The 25,337-nt window shown below is 45.1% G+C and overlaps 1 protein-coding gene and 1 long non-coding RNA gene across 8 annotated transcripts in view; one reads left to right on the forward strand and one right to left on the reverse strand.

Annotated features, from left to right (window-relative positions):
• Window positions 1-11,747, reverse strand: part of LOC131480968 (uncharacterized) — a 152,598-nt gene extending 140,851 nt beyond the window's left edge. Inside the window, exon 1 of the long non-coding RNA XR_009245924.1 lies at window positions 11,616-11,747. This is a non-coding gene — a long non-coding RNA (uncharacterized LOC131480968). The remainder of the gene's footprint in view (window positions 1-11,615) is intronic.
• REV1 (REV1 DNA directed polymerase) overlaps window positions 1-25,337 on the forward strand; it is a 100,601-nt gene that overhangs the window by 5,909 nt on the left and 69,355 nt on the right. For 4 of the 7 annotated variants that reach the window (XM_058667515.1, XM_058667522.1, XM_058667520.1 and 1 more), the window contains exon 1: window positions 5,248-5,407. The exons of 2 other annotated variants lie outside the window; for them this stretch is intronic. Coding sequence is in view for 1 of the 5 variants with exons in the window: in XM_058667523.1 (XP_058523506.1) it covers window positions 5,380-5,407 (28 nt within the window). In the remaining 4 variants the exon portion in view is untranslated. Of the gene's footprint in view, window positions 1-5,247; window positions 5,408-6,975; window positions 6,995-25,337 lie in introns of those variants that run through there. One more of the 7 variants, XM_058667519.1, reaches the window with a different exon arrangement.

A 25,337-nucleotide genomic window follows, 5' to 3' on the forward strand; every position in this document is an offset into this window, starting at 1 on the left:
TAGTTATTTTTATTACAAAGTCAGATATACAGAGAGGAGGAGAGACAGAGAGGAAGATCTTCTGTCCAATGATTCACTCCCCAAATGGCTGCAACGGCTGGAGCTGAGCCAATCCAAAGCCAGGAGCCAGAAGCTTCTTCCAGGCCTCCCACACGGGTGCAGGGTCCCAAGGCTTTGGGCCGTCCTCCACTGCTTTCCCAGGCCACAGGCAGGGAGCTGGATGGGAAGCAGGGCTGCTGGGATTAGGACTGGTGCCCATATGGGATCCCAGCGTGTTCAAGGCGAGGACTTTAGCTGCTAGGCTACTGCACCGGGCCCAATATATATATATATATATATATATATATATATATATATATATATATATATATATATATATATATTTAACCAAGTGCATATCTTCTTCAAGCAACCATTCACCTAATGGTTCCAGCATCTGTTGGCAATGCAGACCAGAACCAAGCATTTTATTGGATTGCAATGGAAATTTTTCCATATCATTCCTCCTGCTTTGCTTTTCTCTATTCCAGAGAAGAATCCCAGTTTTATAAACTGTTTGCCTCTTCTGCGATGCACTGTGCATCTAGACTTACAAGACTTCCTGACTTCCCCTCATTCATTCCCCTTACAGCAGCCAAAGTGATGTCCTAATAAAGTCACCTTTACCACTAAAAATTCCAGTAGTTGACTACCTTCGGCACACAGTCAAACCACAGAGCCCCTCATGCTCTGACCCCCTAGTTGCCACTCCAACCTCCTTTTTCAGCATTCACCACTTCCTGCAGGCCATGCCACTCTGCGCTGCACACTCTCCACCTCCCAGGCAGTTCCATGTTCTTTCTCTCCTTTCTCTATCTTTGCATGGGTTGTATTAGAGTGCCATTTTCTTAGCTAACTGGACCCGTCTCCCAGTTGTTACTGATGTCAGCCCCTTAGGAAGCCTGCTGGATGTTCTTCCTAAGAGATCCCTCATGTATCAGCTCTGGAGCTGCACTGCAAGTGCCTGCTTACTTATTTGCTGCCTTACTTATTTGCTTTAGAGGTTGGGAAATAGATACATTTTGTGCACAGTTGACCTGCAGGGTCTGGCGCAGCAACTAGCACATAGAAGGTACACTTGGTAATTGTGGAATCATCCTGAATGTTGTGAATAGTACTTAAAAATATTTTAATATGTTTATCTGTTTATTCAAAAGGCAGGGTTACAAGAGAGACAGAAAGATGGGTGGTGGAGAGCTAATCTTCTATTCACTGAATCACTCCCTAACTGGCTGTACCACTCATGGTTGGATCAAGCCAAATCCCAGAGCCTGGAACTCCATCTGGTGTTCCACCTGGGTGGCAGGGGCCCAGGTACATTTTGAGGTATGCTCAAAAATCCTCCACTGCTTTCTCAGGTGCGTTATCAGGGAGCTGGATCAGAAATGGAGTAAACCAAGACTCAGAACCACTGCTCATTTGGGATGCTGGCATTGAGGGCCCAATATGGTTTGAATATAGATATACTAGCATACCTCAAAATGTTCATGAAAGATGAAATGAAATAGTTGGTTTATTTTACTGTAAACATTTTTTGAAAGTCAAGTGTGAGAAATAAGCTCACCAGAGCCCACATTACCAACCAAAGATTGAACTTGGACACATAGCAGTGGTAAAAAGGAGACTTTGTTCATAACCTTACAAGGACAGGTGACACATGAGTGGGCATACAGGGAGCATTGAGAACAAAGTATTTCCTAGTGCACAAGCCCCTCCCCCAGATCTTCACTGGCTCAGTACTGTTGGATCACAGTCTTCTTGAATGCCATTCAAAGTTTTCATTTTTTTTTTCTGATGCAGTTGTCTTTTTGTCCCCTTCCCATATAATTTTTTTAAGTTTTCAGGTCTGGTGCAGTGGTTCAACAGGCTAATCCTCTACCTTCAAGTCCTGGAATCCCACTTGGACACTGGTTCATGTGTAACCACTCCACTTCTTATCCAGCTCCCTACTTGTGGCCTGGGAAAACAGTATTTTTCAAGGAGGATACCCCCTAAATTTCCTTGAGAAATGAAAAGCACTTTAAAGATTTGTTTATTGGAAAGGCAGTTTAGAGAGAAGAGACAGAAAGATCTTTCATCTGCTGGTTCACTTCTTTAGTGGCCACAATGGCTAGAGCTGAGCTGATCCGAAGGCTTTGGGCCATCTTCTGCTGATTTCCCAGGCCACAAGCAGGGAGTATGGAGAAGAAGTGGATCAGTTACACATGAACTACATGGAATGCCATTGCTGCATGCCTGTTAGGCCACAGAACTGGCCCCTTATTCTTTAAGATAAAAAAGGCTAAAATGGTATCAAAACTTACTTCACAGATAAGCCTATTTGATGCAGCCAGCTCAGAAGCTGCCTGGTGACATTCTTGAGCTGATGACCAACATAGGCCAACCCAAGACTGGCAACTAAAGTTAATCTTGAGAAGTCCAGAGTTCTTGAAGGGTTTTTCTGGCAATGCTCACTGTCTCGTTTCTAAATACTTTATCTTTGAAAGCGAACCACGTAATTTCACTTTTTACACTTTTAACACATTCACAAGAAGGTCTTCAGAAAGCTCATAAAACGTGTATTGTGTAAAAAAAAGTATGCATGGATTTCAAATATTTTTGCATCAAACAAGCGTCTTTTAATTCCAGTTTCATGAACTTTAAAAATTCATATTTATCTGAAAAGTGGAGTAACAGAGTGAGAGACAGCAAGAGTGAGAGCTAGAAAGAGATTCTTCTAGCTGCTGGTTCACTACCCAAAGGTCCATCACAGGCAGTCTGAGCCAGACCGCAGTAAGGAGCCAGCTGCTCCATCCAGGTCTCGCATGTGAGTGGCTCTTGGGAGGTGCATTAGCAGGAGGTGAAGTGGAGTACCTTCATACACACGGTGTGTATATGAGTACTGTGTAAAAAAAAAAAAAACATGTTTGAAATAGTGCAGACCTGCAGAGCCAATCCTAGTTCTAGCTTCCTGTCTAAGTGTCCTGGGCCATGAGCCCATTTGTCCTTGTTCTCTTTTGGCATAATGCACTCAGTATCTTACAGCAGTCAGCAAGATCTCCTCCTCCCAGGAGTAAGCCACATGGGTTACTGTGTGCACATCACTCAAGGGACTGGAGTGCTGAGCCGCTCATGTTTTGTTTTGCACGGTTTTCTGCTGTTACTGTCTGTCTTTGGCATTTGAGATGTGGATGTTTCCAAGCAAAGTGACAGCCTCATACACAGGTGGAAGGCTAGCAGAAATAATGTCCTCACCCAGGGCCGTCCCTGCAAGGGTGACTGGTCTGCACATTCACAGACGTCAGTAATGAACGAGCTTCATGTTCAGAGAGAGGAATGAGGCACAGTGCCTTCAAGCATTCTCTCCAGTGCCAGAGTCCAGTGTGGTCATCTCAGTTGCCCTGCTAAGGTCAGGGGGAGTGTGCTGGGGTGGGCAAAACAGTCCTTATGAGAACTGATGAAAAACCACCTGTGAACTCTACAGGAACTGCTCTATTGTATTTTGATTTCAATTTTCTTTTCCATTGTCTGTCTCTCTAGTCAAGTCGAAAATTCTTTTTCCCCTGTATTTTCTCAAGCAAGAAACACAAACATTGAGCTGACCCTGGCAATACCTTTATGGAATATTGGTAGAAAGTTTATTACCTGCATTGCAGTGCAGCTTCTAGTCAAAAAAAAAAAAAAAAAAAAAAAAAAGGGAGGGGGGAGGAGGTGGACCTACGTGGCTCTCTAGATATGAAAGAATAAAAAGTATGTACACGTTCTAGAGTCCTTTGTACAATTTTGCTTAAAGTTATAATTTTGTCCATTCTAGAATATTCTGTTTTATGTCGTCCTATAATGTCTCAAAGGCTTTTTATTTCTTTTGACCATTCACTCACTCAAAATGCAGGCTTACCATTTCTTAATGGAAATACTGCCATTTAGAGATAGGCTTTTAAAAATCACAACAAATAAGAGGTTGCTAATGTTTTTCTGTGATAGCTCAGCATGTGACCTGCCGGTGTTGGCAGCTTGTGGAGAAGCATTAAAAAACCACATCTTTTGTTCTAAATTATGACGTCTCAGAAGGGTAATATGAGTCTGCTGGTTTAGCGATGACAATGCTGAAGTGCTCTTATCCTGGGATATAAAATGACAAAATCGGGGCGGGGCGGGGGAGGAGAAACAAACGACGTAAACATTCAGTCTCCCACGGCACCAGTTCTAGGCCAGCACACTCGTTTTCCAAAGAACGGGAGCTGTTCCCTAAGTACTTGCAAACTCTTCCCAAGTAGCTTGTGTAAAAGCAAAGGCGGCACAGAAGTGTTGCAAGCAAGCAGACAGACTTCACGTTTATGCATGGCAACAATGACAATGCGTGTCTCCCGTCAGACCCACTTGGCCAGCCAGGGGGGAGGGGGTGGAGTGGGGAATGGCCCTGTGGGAGCGATTTTTGTTGGCTACAAGGCCCTCGGTTAGAATTATTATTTAAGCAGCCACGCCGCAGAAGACGAGCTTTCTGTTTAGATTCGTACAAGACTGCTCTCCCACGTTACCCCACCTCAGGCTTGGGGGACCCGACACCTGCCCTCCATTTACAATATCCAGGGGCGATGCGGGCCGCGCGCGCCCAGGACGCAGGATGAAAGCGCGGGTGGCGCAGTGTGGCTGCCCGCTCAGCGCCGTGCGCCCAGGTTCTCCATGGCTCCCAGACAGGCGGAGCGCCTCCGTCCGCGCGCGCCTCTCCTTCCACTAGATGTCACTGTCCATCACTGGCTCGTGCCGGGGGTCCTCACGCAGGACCGAGGGTCTCAAGTCCCGGGACTACACGGAGGATCCCCGAGCGAGCGGGCCACCTCGCCCCGGGGGCCACCTCGCCCGGAGGCCCCGCCACCGCAACCAGGCGCCGGGCGGCATTAGGCGCGCAGCCAAGGCGGACCCCGCGCCGCCCTCGCCAGCGAGACGGTCACGTGCCGCCCAGGCGCTTGCCCCCTGCGGGCGGCGGCGCGGGAGGAGGGCGGGGCCGGGAGGCGCGGGCTGGCCGCGGCGCGCCGGGCGTCCGGGTCGTCCCCCGCCGGGCGCGTGCGCCGCGCAGGGTGAGTGCGCGCTGAGGCGGAGGAGGCGGAGGCGGCGCAGGCGGCGCGCTGGGGTGGGGCGAACTGCGGCGCGCGCCGGCCCGCCCGCCCGCGGGGGAGGAGCAGGGGGCGAGCTCACGCGCACAGACGCACGAGCCCGCGCGCGCGGCCCGACCGCCGCGACCGTGGGGGGAGCGTGGACCGCGGCGCGGCGGCGTGACTGCCTTCTTCCCGCGGCGAGGACACTGTGCGGCGGCGCAGCCGGGGCCCCGCGAGGCCCGGACGAGTGCGGCCGGGCCCGGGCATGGTGGTGTGTGGGGGCTCCGCGGAAGGTGAGCGACTTGCCTTCCCCTCTCCTCTCTCTCTCCCCCGGCCGGCGGGCGGGCGGGCGGGCGGACGGCGGGGTGGGGGGAAGGGCCGGGCCGGACTCGAGTGGCCCCGCAGACCCGCCTGAGCGGCGGCCGGCTCCCGCTTCCCGCTTCTCCCCCGGCCGAGCCCAGCCTGGCGGCGCGGGGGAGGGGAGCCCCGGCCCGGGACCGCGAGCTGTCCTCTCGGGGAGCGCGCGCGCGTGGGCCTGGGTTGCCCGCGGCGCCCGCCGCTGCCGCGCCGAAGCACCCCGGGTTATGTAACGCGTGACCTCCCGTTCTCCGCCGCCGCCTCCGCCATGGCGCGGCCGTCCCGGCTCCCGCCACAGCCTCCCGCCCCGCTCCGTCTCCACGGCTCCCGGTGTCCCGCCGGCGGACGTCCCTTCTTCCCCTCCGCCTCTCCACCCGCCCCGCTCGGACCGCACCGGCAAACTCGGTTTTTTTTTTCCCCCTGCGCCGACGCCTGGCCGGCCATTGAGTCCCGCGCCATTCATTCGCGTGCGCTTCTCGGGCGCTCGTTGGGCCAGCACAGCGTTGTCGGGGGTCGGGGCGGCGGGCCTGCCTCCCGCCGCGGCGTGACCCGCACGCCCCCCTGCCCTGCCTTGGCCCGCCACGCCCCCTGCCCACCAGCAGGGTCTCGGAGTCCGTGGGGGGGGGGCGGTGATATCCGAGGGCAGCTTTTATTCTTGCCTTCCGTGTTGCTGTCCCTTTGGCATGTAGGGGGACCGTTTCTCTGCTTGCCCTGACAAGTGCCTCCTTCCCCGCGCTAGCACACCCGGTTCCCGCGATTCCCCGTTTGTGGGTGGATGTCCTTGATAACAGCCAGGCAGTGCAAGTCTGATTCTGTCTTGACCCCCGCGTCTTAGGCTTCCTACGTAGAAATGTTTAGGTCAGGAAACATAGGCCAGTGCAGGCTCCTAACAAAATTAAGGACTTGTTAGGATTTTTAGTTGGGGGTATTTGGCTGCTGGCTTCAGTCTCCCAGAATAAGTCATTTCTTCTGAATTCGGGGAGGGCAGGATACAGAACAGCCTTGGTTCTTCCCGGGAACCTGACTGACTGCTTTTTCAGGTTGCTTTCTTCTCTAGCTTCCCACCCCCCTTTTCTTCCTCTGGGCGTAAGGTGCTGGCTGTAGGTTCCTGCCTTCCCAACTTCGGGCTCACCCCGAGTCCCACTCCCAGGAGTCCTGCGGCCCACGGTCTGGTTAGCCATTTCACCTGCTTACCTTTTGGTCATTGTTTTTCTTCCATCTTGTTAAAAATCTTGACAGGGCCTGTACCAAAGCCCTGTGTTTGGTTGTAAAAGTTGGACCTATTATAGTACGTATCTGTTAAGATTTTTTCTTTCCAAATAATCAGAACCATTTTGAGGATTAATTTCTTAAAGGCTCAAGTAGAAAATACTTTTTGAAAGTAATGTGTTTTAGTGTGGGGGACGACTGCCTTTTCCCCACTGCTAACTTCATGAAGTGTTTTCACTAAGAGGATTGAAGAAACCTGTGCTCACCAGGAACAATCTAATCATCATTAATAAGTTGCAGCGGTTCCACGTAAGGTGCATTTTGATAGCCCCCTTTTTGACATCTTCTCAATTAGACGTGGGTTTAAATTTTGTTTTTCCCAATGACTAGCTGTGTGAGTTTGGACAAGTAAGTGGTAACTTTGACTTTTTTTTTCTCATTCATAGGATGAGCACAGCATTTCCCATTTTGGCAGCCACAGTAAATGCATTCTTAAATGTAAAGCATCTGGGGAGACTGGTATGCAGTGGGTGAGCAACAAGTCTGTATTTCCATGTTTATACTGCCATGTTGAAGTTCACAAGTGAGCCAGGATGTTCTGGAGGGCGAGTGTGAAGGCAAGCCACCCAGAGGAGGAGAACGGTACCTCTTTTTCTTCATCCCGGTGAATAGATGAGCAAGTCCTAGACTGGGTATCCCGATTCTGCCTTTCAAGAATGTGTGGACTATGTATGGACCATCGTATGCCATAAGGTAGATTTAACAACATTTGAAAACAGAGGGGGTGGCGTAGCAAGAGAAGGGCGTCCTATTTGGGCCTCAGTTTGTGTCCCAGAGACTCCGGTCCAGCTGTCTACTAGTGGAATGGGAAAAACAGCAGAAGGTGGCCCGAGTATTGGACCCCTGGCACTCAGGTGGGAAATGGGCATGAAGATCCTGGCTTCTGCTTTGCGCAGCACTGAGTGGCATTCAGCTGGGCCGTGAAGCAGCAGGTGGGAGATCTCACTGCTCCTCTCTGTGCCTCTGTCAAGCACATAAATGCTTTTTGAAAAGGAAGAGGCTTTTTGATTTTACCCCCTCTCAACAGTAGTGTCAGCATGGAAATTGTTATTTTAAATATCTGTTTTGTCCCCCAAGTGCTGTGAGAGGATGAGGATATTAAAAAGTTTTTTGTGAGAGCCAGTTTGCAGGCTTTTTGGTTAGCCTGTCTTGTAAACCATACATCGCAGTATTTCTTCTAACACTGTTGAAATAGTGGCTTCACTGGATATGTTATTTCCTTTACTAGCTGACTGTTCCCCATGTAAGAATCAGAATAATCTTTATAAGAGCTAGATCACGTTCTTGTTCATAAAGCTCTGAAAGCTTCACATTAAAATTGAAGTGGAATCCGAGGTGCTCACCACCGCCCGTGAGGACATTGCCTGATGGGGCACCTGCTAGCTTCCTTCTCTTCACTCCTGCAGGACTCTTGACTGCACGGGGGCTTTCCCCTTTCCTGCAGACTCTTGCTTAGGAAGTTAGCCTTGCTGTTCCCATAGTTGGACCACCCTCTTTGTCTAGGTGGTGTTGATTCTTGCCATCACGCCTCCCCTGGTCCCTACAATAGAACCAACCAATGTCCGGGTCCATCACCTCTGATTTCCATTCTTTATTGTGTGTATAACGAAGTGAAGATGGAGTGTTCTCTCAGTGAGTTTCCCTATCAGATTTCTCTGATCCCTGGCCTCTACTCAGCCAGAGGGCTGTGGCCTCGTCTCATTTGTTAACAGCTCTGTGTTGGGTGCTTAGAAGTGTGGGAAAACTTAGTGTGCTCAGTCAGTGAATGAATAGTATAGTAGGTTTGAACCCTGGCTCTGCAGTCAGCCTCTATCGCATCCTGGCTTCTAACATTCCCACAATGTGGCCTTGGTTGGGTATGTTAATTGGTGCCTCAGGTTGCTCATCTGTAAGGTGACTAACACCTATCTTGTAGGATTGCAGGGAGTCATTGAGTTTAAAGTGTTTAGGATGCTGCTTTTTTAAAATTATTTTTTCTCTAGAATAATAAATCAGTAAATATTCCTCTTAATAAAAATAAAAGTAAAATGATAACTTTATTCTTTTTTTCTGTACTTGAAAATGTTACGAAGATGGGGGCAGAGAGAGAGATGAGAGAGATCTTCCTATGCTAGTTCACTCCCAGGTTGGCTGCAATGGCCAGAGCTGGACGGGTCCAAAGTTGCAAGCTAACAGCCTCTTCCGGTTCTCCCATGTGAGTGCAGGGGTCCAAGACTTTGGATCATCCTCTGTCCTCACAGGCCATTAGCAGGGAGCTGGATGGAAAATGAACAGCCAGAACTAGAACAGGTGTCCAAATGGGATGCCAGAGCCAAGGGTGGCAGGATTAGTGTCTTATGCCACCATGCTGGTCTCAGCAGGCAGTTTTTTATATTTTTAAAAAATGATTTGAAATAAGCTTGAGAATTTACTTGGAGTTTTAGGTTTTAGGTTGGATGATTGGCACTGGCAGTTGAGATAACCTCCTGAGATACCCACATCACATGTCTTTAATTCTAGCTTCCTGTTGGTGCCGACTTTAGGAGCCAGCAGCGATGGCTCCAGTGGTTTGGTTGCTTTTTTTTTTTCTTTTGCACGCACGTGGAGTTCCTGTCCTGAGTTTCCAGCTCCTTGGCTTTGGATTGGCTCAGTCTCAGATGTTGTGGACATTTGGGAAGTGAACCAGTAGGTGGAAGAGCCTGTCTCCAATTCTGTGCCTGTCAGCTTTTGAAATAATAGTTTTAAAAAAATGGGTGTGTATGTGTTTAATTTATTAGAAAGGCAGCATTACAGAATCAGGAGAGGCAGATCCATCTGCTAGCTCACTCCTCAGATGACCACAGTAGCCGAAGCTGGGCTGTGGCCTAGGCAGTTGGGCTATCCACCACTGCTTCCCCAGGCACATGAGCAGGGAACCGGAGAGGAAGTGGAACAGCCTGACTCCAACTGGTGCCCATAGGGAATTCTGACACCATGGGCTGCAACTTTATGTAGTCTGCCACAACCCTGGCTGTGAATTTTGTGCTGTGACATGAACTAAACATGACTGATTGAATTTTGTATTACTTTTTTGTAAATTTTTGATTACCAAAATTATAGTGAAGTAAATCATTTTAAAAATAGATTTGTGGATGTCTAGAATAAATTAATAAACTGCTGAGAATGGTGACCTGTGTTTGGTCTTACTGAGTAAGCAGGCTTTTTATTCTATCCGGGGAAGATGCTAGTGGTTATCTCGACAGGTGCCCACCAGAGTGCCTTTTATATATTTCCCTTTGAAGTTTGGCCACAGATGGGATTGTGGTGATGAAAGGACTTGCTGGAGGCTTCCTGTCTTGAGACAGAAAAATCCTTGAAGATCCAGTTGAAGTGTCCATCTTGTATTTTGTAAGGAAAGAATGTGTACATTTGGTGTGCTTTCTGCTCCTTTCATTATAGACATTCTCTCCCCCCAATTATATTTAGTCCTTAATATATGCTTTGTATCTTGCTTTTCCATTCTGTTCTTACTTACTGTGATTTTTTCCTCTAGCATTTGTAGAAATAGAGAAAAGAATTCATGGATACAAATAACTTCATGATGGTAACTATTTTGTACTATTGCCACTTAAGTTCTTGTAAATTGAGATTATGCTTGTGACAATTACACTTGCATAATACCAGTTATTTTTTACCCAGTTCACTTGTTCTTAGTAAAATGCCTTTTAAAAATGCTTTTAAAATTTTTTAGCTTGAAATTTAACAAGTAATACGATCTGAAATTCTTGGCCTCAAACTTAAAAAAAAAATGCGGGCCCAATGGCTGGAATCCTCACCTTGAACGCACCAGGATCCCATATGGGCACTGGTTCTAATCCCGGTGGCCCCACTTCCCATCCAGCTCCCTGTTTGTGGTCTGGGAAAGCAGTGAAAAATGGCCCAGGGCCTTGGGACCCTGCACCTGTGTGAGACCTGGAGAGGTTCCTGGCTCTTGGCTTCAAATCATCGCAACTCTGGCTGTTGCGGCTCACTTGGGGAATGAATCATTGGACATAAGATCTTCCTCTCTGTCTCTCTTCCTCTCTGTATATCTGACTTTAAATAAACCAAAATGCAGCTCTGCCATTTGTCCCAAAACTTAGTAAAATTGCTAAGTTATTAAGAAGTGCGATATGCCATAATGTTTGCTGAGTGCATTGTCTGATTTGATAATTCACAACACTGTCTAAGATGGGCACAGTTCTAAAGAAGCAGAGTTGGAGAAATGGTCATCCTTGGCTAGTCCCACGGAGAAGGAAGGTGCCAAGGGTATGTAGAACTACCTGATTCCATAACACAAGGTTGTAAACCATGTACCATGAGGCACAGTAAAAAATAAGGTTTCAGTTTGGAAACTTGCCATTACTTTGTACCGCAAAACATGTGTTCCTCTTAACTACTGGCAGTTTCAGCACTCTGTGGCTAAGATTTTAACAAGACTGAACTACAATTGCTGTACTTTAATGGCTGTGTATTCTTTAAGTCTGAAACATTTTAATAGGTTGATACCTAAAATCATTATTTTTTGTTTATTATTAAAAATGATTGGAATTATTCACAGCATTATGTGTAATGTTATATAAGCCTTGTAATTGTTTCAAAAAGTTTTGTGTGAAATGTATGTAATACACATTAGATTCAAGAAAGCAAATGTCATAAGTTTGCTGATGGATAAAATTTCAGTTAGCAAGCAAATAATGAAAATTATTAATGGTGTATGTCTTTTTTTTTTTTTTTTTAAAGATTTTATTGTTATTGGAAAGCCGGATATACAGAGAGGAGGAGAGACAGAGAGGAAGATCTTCCATCCGATGTTTCACTCCCCAAGTGAGCTGCAACGGGCTGGTACGCGCCAATCCGATGCTGGGAACCAGGAACCTCTTCCGGGTCTCCCACGTGGGTGCAGGGTCCCAAAGCTTTGGGCCATCCTCGACTGCTTTCCCAGACCACAAGCAGGGAGCTGAATGGGAAGTGGAGCTGCCGGGATTAGAACCGGCGCCCATATGGGATCCCGGGGCATTCAAGGCAAGGACTTTAGCCGCCGGGCCCAATGGTGTATGTCTTTTTAAAAAATATTTATTTTTATTGGAAAATCAGATTTACAGAGAGAAGGAAAGAGAGAGAGAAGGATCTTCCATCCACTGGATCACTCCCCAAGTGGTGAAAATGCCTGGAGCTGAGCCAATCCATCGCCGGGAGTTTCTTCTAGGTCTCCCACCCACGCAGGTGCAATCCCAAGCCCCATTGAGGGAGCTGGATGGGAAGTGGAGTTTTCTGGAAAACAAACTGGTGCTCATATGGTGTTCTGGTGCCTGTAAGGTGAGGATTTACCACTGAGCCACTGCGTTGGGCCCCAGTGTTCCTTTTTTAAATTAAAAAAAAAAAATTCTTGTTAATATAGCATTACTTACAAAAATGTCTTATCTAGGATCCTGTGCAGTAGCCTGGTGCCTAAAATCCTTGCCTTGCATGTGCTGGGATCCCATATGGGCGCCGGTCTAATCCTGGCAGCCCCACTTCCCATCCAGCTCCCTGCCTGTGACCTGGAAGGCAGTGGAAAATAGCCCAAAGCCTTGGGACCCTGCACCCGTGTGGGAGACCAGGAAGAGGCTCCTGGCTCCCTGATCAGCTCAGCTCTGGCTGTTGTGGGCATTTGATGGGTCAGTGGACAGAAGATCTTCTCTGTCTCTCCTCCTCTCTGTGCATCTGACTTTCCAATAAAAAGTAAAATAAAATAAATCTTTAAAAAAAAGTTTTATTTACATTTTAAAAATTCTGGTTTTACGTAAGTTTTATGACTTTTTACATTAACTTTGAGACTTCATTTGTAAGAGTATCTCAGCAGTGCTAAAAAGAATCGTATAAATTTTGTTGGCCACGGCCTTACGTTTATTGAAGGAAGAGACCCAGAAAGTCAGGATTGCTAGAGAAGAAATAAGGTCGCAACCAAGGATTTTTTTGAATGCTAAGATCATTTTTCCCTTCTATAGTAAGCATCACCTGGAGAAAGACCAGTAGTTAGTGTCATAGTCAAGAGGGCAGAAAATTAAATAGTTGACGTTCTAATAAAATCAGGATTTAAAGCCTTGATTCTGGTTTTTTTTTTATTCTCCCCCCCCCCCCCTTGGAAAGTAATAGAAATTCTTGTCCTGTATGATGGCTCAACTGGCTAATGCTCTTACCTCTCAGTGCCAAATTCCCACTTGCATGCTGGTCATGTCCCTGCTGCTCCACTAATCCAGCTCCCTGCTTGTGGCTTGGAAAAGCAACAGTGATGGTCCAAGGCCTTGGGACCCTGCACCTGTGTGGCAGAGCCTCTGCTGATCAGCTCAGCTTGGCTCAGCTCTGGCCATTGCGGCCCCCTCTGGGGAATGAACCAGTGGATGGAGAGAGCTTTCATCTCCTCTATGTAAATCTGCCTTTCTAATAAAAAACGATTTTTAAAATGTTTATATTGTAGTTTAGAAATTATGCACCACCATGTAGATGGATAGCTGTCTTAGGGACATAGGATAGTTGAGATACGTGTTCAGGGCAGTCTGATCCGCATGGCTTTATGCTTGAACATAAAGGTTGGTATAGAGGGACAGGTGCTGAGTGTTGGTGAGTAGTTTGTATCCAGCCCAGTAACTGAAATGTTTCTGGTTTCATTTCTTCCTGAGGATACATAGTCTAAAATGACCTTTATGGAGGTTTAGTCAGAAAGTAGTGACTAGTTTTGTATGCTTAAACCTGATTGTTCTTACGTTTGGAATTACTAACAATGGACTTAATGTTTCTTTTATACAGTAGTCTAAATTATATAGTTGAAAATATGGTGTAGATTGCTTGCTCTTGTATTTTATATTTATTTATATATTAAAAAAAATTATCCAGGTCTCTTGCGGGCATGCAGGGGCCCAAGCACTGCTGCTTTTTCCAGGCACATTAAGCAGGGAGCTAGCTGGATTGGGAAGTAGAGCAGCTGGGACTTGAACTGACACCTATATGGGATGCTAGTCACAGGTGGCCACTTACACCACTTCACCCTAGGTTCCATGCTTTTCATCAAATTGAAAAATTGTACTCATTTAAAAATATTTATTAATTAATTAATTTATTTGAAAGAGTTAGAATGTGTGTTAAGTGCTAGCATGGCTGCAGTATTCAGCCAAAGCTGGGCTGGTCTAAAGCTAAGAACCAGGCCCTTCCTGGTCTCCTGTGACAAGGGCTCAAACAGCTGGACCTGCTTTTCCCAGGTGCATTAGTGGGGAGCTGGACTAGAACTAATACATATCCATATAGGATGCTGCTAGCTATTTTGCCATGTTGCTGGTGCCTAAAATTTTACTCTTGTAATAATTCTAATTCTAAAAAAATATGCTTAAAAATTATTTAAAAGGCAGGATTTACAGAGAGAAGGACAGACAGAGATATTCTTCCATCCACTGATCCAAGTGGCTATAGTGGCCGGAGCTGAGCCGGTTTGAAGCCAGGAGGAGGAAGCTTCCTCTAGGTCTCCCAAGCAGGTGCAGGGGCCCAGTATCTTGGGCAGCCTCTGCTGCTGTTCCCAGGTCATAAGCAGGACAGGGAGCTGAGGTGGAGCATCTGGGACAGGAAGCATGATCGAAGCATGATCCAAGCACTGCAGGTGGAGGATTAGACTGATGTGTCACTGTGCTGACCCACCCGGTCTCTGCTTCTTCATGACTTGTTAGCTTTTGATTTCAAGTACTTTTGTTACTTATTTATGCTGGGCAATCTTAAATTCTAAAAATACTTACATGATTCTTAGTGTTTTTAAAAACAACCCTTCTCCTAAAGAAGTTCATTTTAGCTTTTCAAATGCTGTGTGCTCTAAAGAGCGCTTTCCTGGATTTTTCACCACATGTAATTCTCACAAGAATTCTAGGGAGAGAAGTAGAGAAGTATATCCTATTGTATGCACTGAAATTCTTGCATTAGCTACATGGAGTCAGGTTAGATGTTGAAGGTTAAAGGCGTAGACCACAAGAGTCCCCTTCATTTCTGATACCACCATGAGCGCAACTGGTTACATCTGGGCAAGTTCCTACTAGTCCCTGTGTTGATAACATGTTAGAATGACTCCCACAACTCAGGAAAAGCATGATTCTTGACATTACAGTTTTGTTTTAAGCCTATACATTGAGCCTGGCCTGATGGCTCAAGTAGCTGATTCTATTCCCCTGCAAATGCTGCGATCCCATATGGGTGCTGGGTTCATGTCCTTGCTGTGCGTGTTGTTCAGCACCCTGCTTGTGGCCTGGGAAGGCGATGGGGGGCTGGCCCAAAGCCTTTGGACTCTGCACCCGTGGAGGAGACCTGGAGGAGGCTCCATGTTCCTGGCTTCAGATAGTCCTCAATTCTGGCTGCCGTGGCCATCAGCAGATGGAACATGTGTCTGTCTCTTGTCTCTCCATAAATTTGATCTGCCTTTTTAAAGAGTAAATCAATCTTTTTTTAAAAAATGTCAATCAAAACTAAACAGATGAGAAAGATTAAATGTGGGGCATCCCAGACATGAACGTTGTGTCCCCAGGAAGCATCATCCTTTCAGGATGTCAGTATGTGAGTTCAAAGTAGGGAAGCTCGTGTGAACCTCATTACACACGTGTGGCTGAACTCTGTAACACGTGACTCAAGATCATACCCTAAATTCCTGAAATTTAGGAGCCTCACTTGGAGTCACCCTGTTAATAAAATGCAGTTGTAATCCAAAGGGCCAGTGTATGCAACAAAGACACTCCAGCCATTTAGGAAATTGTAAGCATTGAGTCTGTATAAACAAGGACAAAGGCCAAATTCTTTATTTACCCACAGTTAACTGAAGAACCAGGTTGCATTTGAATTTAAGTGGTTGCCTTCTGCTAAGAATTTCCTTAGACTTTAAAAATTTAGGTTAATATTCATTTGAGTCAGATCTTTTATTGACACATTTTGTAGGTAGGGTTATAAGCTTTTTTTTTTTTTTGCATTTTAAGAGCTCATGAAGTTGGCTGTGAAAAAATTGATTTGGGGTGTATGTTTTTGACTTTGCGTTTTTAGGCCTAGGTGACTGTTCATTTCTATTAAGTGAAAAGAAAACTAAGCCTGTGTGGGTGGAAGTGCTGATAAACTGCTTTCATTAACTTAGAATTGGTAGCACCTGAGTTACTAATACTGCTATGTTAGCAGTTATTATTCTTGCAAGTTTCCTATTCACAGAGATTTTTTTTTTTAGTTGGAAAGGCGGATATACAGAGAGGAGGAGAGATAGGGAGGAAGGTCTTCCGTCTGATGATTCACTCTCCAAGTGGCTGCAATGGCTGGAGCTGAGCCAATCCAAAGCCAGGAACCTCCTCCGGATCTTCCATGTGGGTGCAGGGTCCCAGAGTCTTGGGCCGTCATTGACTGCTTTCCCAGGCCACAGGCAGGGAGCTGGATCGGAAGCGGGGCTGCTGGGATTAGAACCGGCACCCATATGGGATCCCGGCGCGTTCAAGGCGAGGACCTTAACTGCTACACTATTGCGCCAGGCCCTAGATTCTCTTCTGATTGTCATTTGAAGGTTACATTCTCTGGGAATTCACTGCATGCTTTTCAGAGTCTGTTAAAATATAATGCACTCAAATTATTATAGGTCATTAATAGTGTTAGTGATTTTAGCATCTTTAAAAATGTTTTTTATTTTAAAATACAGAGAATTCTTGTTAGGAAGTGAAGGAAGAGTGCAGAAGCAATGGCATCTTTTAAAAAAAAAACCATTTATTTTTTGGAAAGTCAGATTTACAGAGAGAAGGAGAGACGGGGAGAAAGATCTTCCATCCGCCTGTTCACTCCCCAGGTAGTCGATTCAAAACCAGGAGCTTCGTCTGGGTGCCCCACACAGCTGCAAGGTCCCAAGGATTTGGGCCTTTGTTGACTGCTTTTCCAGGCTGTAGACAGGGAGCTGGAAGAGAATGGAGCAGCTGGAATATGAACCGGTGATTGTATGGAATCCTGGTGCATGCAAGGTGAGGACTTTAGCCTCTAGGCTGCAGTGCTGAGCCCAGTGGATTCTTAAGCATTTTCTCTTTATGTTTGCATTTAATGTATGGACTTGTGAAAAGTGGACCCAATAGCAGGCCCAGAGAAGATTGAGTTTGACTATATGTGTTGATTCAACTTATTTATTTGAAGGCAAGCGATAAGTACCCGGAGTTCCTGTCTGCTGCCTGCTCCAGAAATGCCCTGAATGGCTGAGGCTGAGTGTAGCCAGGCTCAGTCAACCTCTCCTACGTGGGTTGCGGGAATCCAGTTACTGGACCATCACTGTTTCCGCCTAGAGGAACTGGAATTGGCCAGAATGAGATGTGGGCATCTGAACTAGGCCAGATGCTGTCCCCAACCATAAGTTGAATTGTGGCCACTCAGGTTTGTTTCCAGTTACTGTCGGTATTTACTGTACCTTGCACTGTAAGCACAGGAGGAGGATGTGTTACGTGTATGGAACATGCACAAGATAAGGATTTCTGCTCATATTTGTAAGTCTTCATAGATTAGGAGCCAGAAACCTGTTAGGTAACCAACCCGTTCCTTATCATTTACGTACACAACTGTGTACTTCCTTTGGAAAGACCTGAAAGTATGGTTCATACTTTAGTATGATATTTAGAATCTTGTTTCATTTCCTCAGCTTCGTTAGTTTATCTTCTACTTCTGGCTGTACGTTCTACATACCAGTGGATTCCAGAATATTTCCTTAACTATCATCTGCATATTTTTGATTTTGATTATGAGTTTTCTCATAAAGTTTCTGTCTCCCTCCCTTCTTCACAGACTTTTCGTCCCATGAAATGCTGCATAGCTTTGTCAGCCGGGATCCACCTCTTCAGTGATGTCTTGGTGTTTTTCTTCATTGTGAGATTTATTACTGTTTTTTCTTGTTTTTATTACATTCTGGCAGTGCCTCAAATGTAGGATCCTGTAGAAGAGTTTTATATAAATCGCTTTTCTCTGATAACCTTAAGTTTGTATTTAACTTGATTCACCTTCTCAATTACAAGTTACAGCAAATTCTAAATGACTGTGAAGTAAGCCATTCTATCAGACTTGGTGTTTGGGAGTTTAGGTGAGATTCAGATTAGCAGCAGGTTTGTCGCATGCAATGCAATTAAAACTTGCAGCTGCTGAGTTCAGTGTATCGCTGTTGTGCAGTTCTGCTTGTCATACCCTGTCTGATTACCTCTGAAATCCTGTGCTTGTCTTCACTGCCTTAGATACCTTCAGGTACGGGCAAAACAACAGCAACCAAAAAAACTAACATTGGTTCTTTAGTGTGTCTCTGACCAGGAACATCATCGTTACTTGAGAACATTTTAGAATTGAAGCTTCCCAACCCAACCCAAATCCTGTGAATCAGAAATTTACAAGCTGGTGCCCAGCCATCTGTTTTAACAGCTCGTTCAAGTGATTCTGCTGCAGGCTGCTGCGAGACCATAACTGTTGTAAATGGAACCCCCTCCCCCGCCATCTTTGATACAACCTTCTTTACTATCCAACAGCATTCTGCTCTTGTTACCAGCAACCTTGCTACAGATACTCATTTTTCCTGTGGGGATGTACCAGTTTGTAGTGAAGATTAGTGGCCTCTTACTGTCCTGTGTACTTTTTGTTTCGAATGTATTTATTTGGAAGTCAGTGTTACAAAGACAGAAAGTGAGACAGAGACGCAGAGAGAGATCTTCTGTCTGCTGGATTACTCCCCAGAGGTTGCACTGACCTTGGCTAGGCCATGCTAAAGCCAGTACAGGCGCTTCATCCAGGTCTCCCATGTGGGTGCAGGGTTCCAAGCACTTGGGGCATCTTCTGCTGTTTTCCCAGGCTGTTAGCACGGAGGCTGGTTTTGAATTGGAGCAGCCTGGACAAGAGCTAGCACCCAGTATGGGATGCTGGTGTCACAGTTGGTGGCTTTCCTTGCTGTGCCCCAGTGTACTCTGTTGTGTCATCTCTAGGCATTAATTTGATTTCCCTTGTAGCTCGATCACTGCTCAGAACATGGTGGCTTTGAGATGCCTCTGGAACATGTTGCTAGAAATGTGTAATAAAAGCAATTGGACCGTGAGGTTTTGAAGTCGGGAAACCAGGGAAACTGAGAGGCTCTCTGGGAACTGACTGATTTCACTGCACTCTGAAAAGTTAGAGACTGTGATTCTCCTTGATAGTATTAAAATCTTTCTACTTTTATTTTTATGGAAATCTATGTTCCAAGGAAAATTATTAGTAAATAGAATATTCACTTTAAGAACATCTTTTTGTGTTCTGTGTATTTAGAATAATCAAAAGGTTGAGAGAAAACTTTTGTTATATGGAATTGCTTGGGATGGAAAATTTTAGTAAGATCAGTCTTAAACATAGTTGTTTGTTGTACATTTTCAGTTTCAATATATTCATGTTTTACATGTCTTAGCACTTTAGTTCTTTTAAATACTAAATCAAAATCATAATGTTAAAGTGCCTAACTAAAGTTTATTTGGTACAGGGTAAGCTACCGTAACAGATTTAAAATGTGGTGACACAAACTGTTGATCTTTTTTCGCATAGTAGTCCCCCGTTGGGCAGACGCTCCGCAGTATGTGTCTTTGTAGGCCCTTCAGGTCCCCAAATTCCTTCCAGTTGCTTGGTTGCTTTGCTGTTCCTGAGGGTATCATCATCATTCCCAAGACAAACTCAACAAAAAGATGTAAGCAGTATAAAGTATATGGTGCAGATTGTGTGCGAACTGCTCTGTATCATTTCCCATTAGTCTCATGGCATTCCTGATGTTCAAAGACCCTGGGAAATGTAGTGTCTTGTGAGTAGTGTTGTTTCCCATGGAGAGGGTTGGAGACCGTGTTCTCTTACTAAAAGCAAGAGTTCATTGGTGAAACTTCGAGTTGTCCTCTCCCAGGGGAGTTATGGACAGTACTCAATTCTGGCACTAACATGTGACAGTCACCAAGTAGTACTGGCTGCCAGATTAGCTCATCCATGCCTTGATATCTGTGATTTGTCTAGGGGGCTTTGTTCCCTAGATAGGATTGATTGATTGCTAGCAAGGAGAATTTTCCATCTCTAGCCCTTCAGGAAGTTGGCAGTACATGACCCAAAGCCCCACAGTAAATCACGCTGCTAGTGGTTCTCCCATGGAACTCAAACCTGTGAGCTAAACAAACTTAACAGGACATCCCAAGGGTGTGAAGATCACTTTCTTGGAGTGAGGGCAAAGGCCAACTGTTTGGGTAAAAAGTAACTTTTCAGTACACAGCCATGTAGGTAGATAGGTACATTTTAGTTTTTGGAAAGTAGAAAAAATGTATAAACATGTTTTTCTTGAAAGCTTTCCCTCCGTCTTTTAAAAATGGATAGATACATGGAATCATATACGTTTTTTAAAGTGCGAGACTGGAATTTGTTGGGTCCAGCTGTGTCCGTACTAAAATGTGATTGTGAGTTGTGTAAAGTCAGCAGGGACTCTTGTGAATATAGGTTACTTGGAGCTAGTCTGGATGAAGCTTATGGGTAGGATCCGTGTTCTTCCTTGGTCTTTGTGTGATGTATATTGTTGCTGCTGATACCCAGACATGTGCTAGATGGCCTAGATAGAAGTATCTGTTTATCAGATTATTTTAAGTTCAATTCAACAAGATTGTTCTTTTAAAAAAAACCTTTTTTATTTTTTAATTTACTTGAAAGGCAGGATTATATGAAAGGGAGAGAAATAATGTTCCATCCAGTGGTTCACTGTCCAGATGGCAGCAGTGGCCAGGGCTGGACCTGGGCAGAAGCAAGGAGCTCCATCTACACCACAAACACTTGCATCATCTTTTGCTGCTTTTCCAGGTGCCTTAGCAGGGGAGTGGATCAGAAGTGGATCCCAGCTGGTGTCCTTGTGGGATGCTGGCGTTGCAGGTGGTGGCCTAAACTGCTGTGCAGCCACTTTGGTCTCAGGAATATTCTGCAGCATTTTGTATGAATACTCTTCTCCATTGAAGATTTGAGAGCATGATTTTGTAAAAGATAACTGATTTTGTACCACAAAGGGTAATACAACTCTAAATTTGACAAGGCAATTGTATGCAAAATAAGGACTTGATCTCTCTACTTCATAGTTTTATTGGAAAAATAAATGATATAGGTATATAAGAACGTGTTAAGAAACTACTAATGGTATAGGTATGTAAGAAAGTGTAAGAAAGTACTAATCGTGTGTTTATTATTTGAGAGAGGGAAAGAGAAGTTTAACTTCTGGACCAAATGCCTTCTCCGGTTGTGTGTTCTAAATAATGCACATTAAAATGTCAAAAATTTAAGAACTACAGAAAGGAAATATTAAGTCAGCCAACAGGTGATATTTCTAAAAAAGATTAATTTGTTTGAAACACACCGTTACACAGAGGGACAAAAATTTCATCTGCTGGTTTGATCCCCAGATGACTGAATAGCAGTGCTGTGCCAGGCCAGGTACAGGAGCCAGAAACTTCATCTGGATTTGCCTTGTGATGGCCAGGGTCCAAGTAGTTGAGCTGTCCTCCACTGCTTTCCTAGGTATATTAGCAGGAAGCCAGATTGGAAATAGAGCTGCTGGGACTTGGATTGTCACCCATGTGGGATGCTGGCATTGCATGGATTCGAGTCTGGATACTTAGCATGACAGAACAGTTTATAAGTATAAATTAGCTTTGGGGACATAATTGAGAATGACTCAGTTGGCTAATCCTCCACCTGCAAGTGCTGGGATCCCATGTGGGTGCTGATTCTTGTCTCAGCTGCTCCACTTCCCTTCCAGCTCCCTGCTTATGGCCTAGGAAAGCAGGAGAGGATGGCTCAGAGCGTTGGGACCCTGCATCTTTGTTGAGATGGAGAAGACTCCTGGCTTCAGATTAGCTCAGCTGTGGCTGTTGTAGCCATTTGGGGAGTGACCCATTGGATAAAAGGTCTTTTTTTTTTTTTAATTTATTTTTAGTTATTTTATTGGAAAGGCAGATTTACAGAGAGAAGGAAAGACAAAGCAGCTTTCTGGTCTCATGCTAGTGCAGGGTCCCAAGGCTGTAGGCCATCCTTCACTGCTTTCCCAGCCAACAAGCAAGGAGATCAGAAGTGGAGCCTCCAGGACCAGAATCAGAACCATTGTGGGATCCAGCACTTGTACCGTGTGCCCCAAGTGCAATGGGTACCCCGTTGTACCAAGCCGTAGAAAACCTTTTTTGTCGTCTTTCTGTAAAATCTGTCTTTCCAATAAAAATTAAAAATTCTTTTTGAAAATAAATAAATCTTTCAAAAAAACAAAACCCAGGAAGCATATGCTAAAGACTACAGCCAGTGATTGTGCTTCTGTGGAAATTGTTGCAAGGCCAGCTTTGTCTGATTTTTATTTTACTTTTTTTGAGGGTTATTTACATGAAAGGCTGAGTGTAACCGGAAGAGAGCTTTTCATCTGCTAGTTTACTCCCCAAATGGCTACAGTGCTTTGGAATGGGAGCAGGCCAAAGCCAGGAGCCTGGAATTCTGTCTGGTCTCTTTGGTGTCAGGGGTCACATTGCTAGATGCATTAGAGAGCTGAAACAAAAGTGAAGCAGCTGGGACTCTCTGGTAAAATATGAGCTGATTTCGTAGGTGCAGCTTAATGTGCTGCACTCCATGGTGGTCTATTTTGGATTTCGATAGCTTGCTCAGAGTCTCTTCAAAATAAAAACCTGACTTTGTGTGGGATAGTTCTGAAAAGTGGTTATACTTTGCTGGGTTATGAATTTCAACTCTGTTGTGCTGCTAAAATATCAATGATTGGGGAACCTGTGGCCTACATCAAAGATGCTGTCTGTCCTTGAGTCAAAAATATCAAATGGCTATACATATTTTTAAATTTAAATGTTGCTTAAAAAGCTGTTTATCTTGAGTTAAACCCTTTGTTGTTTAAGGACAAATAATAGCACAATGGAGCAGTTACCATCAGGCTTTGTACCTGTGTGTGCCAGTGTTCTTTTGGCTTAGTCACTTGAGAAGGGCAGTGCATGGACCTTATAAATTACTTCTGCAAAGTGTCCTCCCACTGCCCCCACTTCCCAGAGAAAAAATAATCGCAGATACCACTATACATGTTTCTTGGACTTTCCAGCTTTGCGTTCCAGCTGATCATTGCCATTAACTGTTTTCTGGAGTTTGCTATCTTTGACCCCAGCAACTACAAAGGGTTTCCAGCTTCAGAGTTAATTTTTCTTTTTCCTTTTAATAAACTTCCCTTATTTTTAAAATTCAAAAAAATTGTAGTGGCATATATAAAATATGAACATAGTGTATTACCATTTTTATTTACACAATTTTCTGGCAGTAAGTACTTTTAGTGTATTGTGTAACTTTCACTGCCATCCATTTCAAAACTTTGACCCTTCCAGATACTCTGATAGTAATTTACCCCCACAACCACCATTCTGTCCCTCTGAATTTTCTTAAAAAGACTTATTTTACTGAAAGTGAAGAGTTACAGAGAGAGAAAATGAACTTCCTTCTTCTAGTTCACTCCCCAAATGCCCGCATTGGCTGGAGCTGATCTGATCTCATCTAATCTGAAGCTAGGAGCCAGGAGTTTGTGTGTGTTCCCCGTGGGTGCAGCATCCTGAGGCTTTGGGCCATCCTCGGCTGCTTTTCCAGGTCACAGGCAGGGAGCTGGATGGGAAGTGGAGCAACCTGGACAGAAGCTGGTACCCATAGGGATGCAGGCATCGCAAGTGGAGGGTTAAGACGCTGTGCCACTGCGCCGGCCCCGCTATCTCTGAATTTAACCACTTGATGAGTAGAATCCTAGTGTTTGTCCTTGTAGGATTGACTGCCTTCACTTAACTCAGTGTCTTCAAAGTTCTCCCTTGGAGTACGTGTTGAAGTTTCCCTTCCTTTCATAAAGCTTAGTCATGTTTCATTGTCTGTAGGCCATATTTTGTTAAAGCATTCATTTGTCAGTGGGCATGTGGGTTGCTTTCACTTTTTAGCTGTTGTACATAAAGCTGCTATGAATATAGATGTATAAATATCTTGGAACCGGCAGTGTGGCCTAGCGGCTAAAGTCCTCGCCTTGAACGCCCTGGGATCCCATATGGGCGCCGGTTCTAATCTCGGCAGCTCCACTTCCCATCCAGCTCCCTGCTTGTGGCCTGGGAAAGCAGTCGAGGACGGCCCAAAGCTTTGGGACCCTGCACCCGCATGGGAGACCTGGAAGAGGTTCCTGGCTCCCGGCTTTGGATCGACGCAGTACCAGCCGTTGTGGTCACTTGGGGGTGTGAAACATCAGATGGAAGATCTTCCTCTCTGTCTCTCCTCCTCTCTGTATATCTGACTTTGTAGTGGAGATAATAAATCTTTAAAAAAAAAATAAATAAATATCTTCATGTCCCTGCTTTCATTCTGCTGGGTATATACCCAGAAGTGAAATTGCTGAATTGTATGGTAGTTTCTATTTGATTCTTTTTGATAACTGCCATAATGTATTCCATGGAAGCTGCATAATTTTTATTCCCACTGTGAAATACACAAGTGAGCTGGTTTCTTCCCATTCTTGCTAGTACCTGTTATTTTTGTTTTCTTGTAGTAGTCATTCTGTTGGATGTGATATGGTGTCTCCTGGTTTGTTGTTTTTGATTATTGGTGATATTGAGCAACCTGATATTGTGTGTTGACCATTTGTGTATATTTTAGAGAAATTTCTATTAAAATCCTTCACACATTTATTGTAGTTCTTTCTGCATGCTGTATATTAACTCTTTATCATATAGAATTTGCAACTATCCTGTTCTAAGAGATCTATACTTTGAGCTTTTACATTTAGGTCTTTGGTAAATTTTAGGTTAAATTCGTTGTTTTACTTGCAGTGCCTGGTTTTCCTAACACCATTTGTGAATGGGGAAGTTTATTTTTTGATAATTTAAGGTAGAGATCCAGACACTGCTCTCATCATCTAGCTGGTTCACTCCCAGAATGTCTGCAGCAGCCCACAGCTGGGAACTTGGAAGCCCAGTCACCTGAGCATGTACCGGGAGCTGGAGTTGAGAGTTGAAACTGGGAATCACTCTCAGGCATTCAGATGTGGGACTTGGGTGTTCTGTTCAGGTAAAGGGCTACCTTGGAAAATCTTTAAATGCAGGTGCTCCTGGGATAGATCAGACATTAAATTAGCTTTTAACCCATTAAATACCTTAGCAGAGAATTGAGAACAAACAAAGGTAAAAACAAAAAATCAGGCATCCTGGACCCTGCATATTGGCTCAGTGACTAACTCCTCTCCTTGCAAGCTCCAGGATCCCATATGGGTTTATTTATTTATTGGAAGTGATATTTACAGGGAGAAGGAGAGACGGAAAGATCTTCTGTCTGCTGATTCACTCCCCAAGTGGCCACAACACTTGGAGCTGAGCTGATCTGATCAATCCAAAGCCAGGAGCCAGGAGCTTCTTCTGGGTCTCCCACATGGCTGCGGGGTCCCAAAGCTTTGGGCCGTCCTCGACTGCTTTCCTAGGCCACAGGCAGGGAGCTGGATGGGAAGTGGAGCAGCTGGGATACAACTGGTGCCCATATGGGATCCCGGCTTATGCAAGGCGAGGACTTTAACTGTTAGAC

The sequence above is a fragment of the Ochotona princeps genome, chromosome 8, assembly GCF_030435755.1.
Source record: "Ochotona princeps isolate mOchPri1 chromosome 8, mOchPri1.hap1, whole genome shotgun sequence".
Lineage (NCBI taxonomy): Eukaryota > Metazoa > Chordata > Mammalia > Lagomorpha > Ochotonidae > Ochotona > Ochotona princeps.